This window comes from Sinocyclocheilus grahami, unplaced genomic scaffold, assembly GCF_001515645.1.
Source record: "Sinocyclocheilus grahami isolate Dianchi unplaced genomic scaffold, SAMN03320097.WGS_v1.1 scaffold20460.1, whole genome shotgun sequence".
Classification (NCBI taxonomy): Eukaryota; Metazoa; Chordata; class Actinopteri; order Cypriniformes; family Cyprinidae; genus Sinocyclocheilus; species Sinocyclocheilus grahami.
Window position 1 is genome coordinate 1 of NW_015518038.1, and position 784 is coordinate 784.

At 47.3% G+C, this 784-nt stretch overlaps 1 protein-coding gene across 1 annotated transcript; it reads left to right on the forward strand.

Annotated features, from left to right (window-relative positions):
* Positions 1–70: 70 nt before the first annotated feature.
* On the forward strand, positions 71–779 carry LOC107579820 (C-X-C chemokine receptor type 4-like; the record flags this gene model as incomplete). Its single annotated transcript, XM_016265614.1, has 1 exon — positions 71–779. A coding segment is annotated over exon 1 (624 nt), but the record flags the coding sequence as incomplete, so codon positions are not given.
* Between the last annotated feature and the right edge of the window lie 5 nt (positions 780–784).

Sequence of the window (784 nt, forward strand, 5' to 3'; positions counted from 1 at the left end):
AAGGGAAATAGTAGTAAAACTTTGTCCAGTTGCTTACAGTATTTGCTGCACGAATGTTGTAGAACTGTTTGGTAGAGATGCCTGAAAATAATACTTGGATTTAAGAACCAATTACATTTATAATCATATTGTTGTTAATTGTTGGACACTCCATTATGGTTAATGGGACTACCGAGACGAACAGTTCCAGTCATGGACTGAGTCATGTTGAGCGAGTGTTGGTACCCATATTTGACAGCTTCATCCTGGTAACCGGGGTGGTGGGACACATCCTGGTTCTTATCGTCATCTGTCGTACGATGCGGCGAGGACGTGGACAGCTCAGTGGAGGAAGGACTGGAGGATTCCATCAAACAAATGCAAATGGCACAGATGTTCTTCTTCTGTCATTGAGTGTGGCAGACCTTCTTCTCCTTTCCTGTCTTCCATACCACACAGTTGCCATTGCAACCCGTCACTGGCCGTTTGGAAGCTTCATGTGCAAATCTGTGAGCTTCTTGAGTGCGATGTGTACGGCGGCGAGCGCCTTTACGCTGGCCACTTTGGCTTTTGCGCGGTACATCATTGTGGTCCATCAGTCAAAAGCATATCAATGGCGCAGAGAGGGGCATTTAAAAGTCGTTGCGGGTGTACTGTGGATACCAGCGGTCGTCTTGGCATCGCCTCAGTTTGCTTGGAGGATGCTGGACAACCATAAAGCCCGTGAGAACCTGGCATGTTTCAATTTCCTGTCTGACAAAGGCCAGTTGGCATATGGAGTGTGCCACTTCCTTCTCGCTTTTGC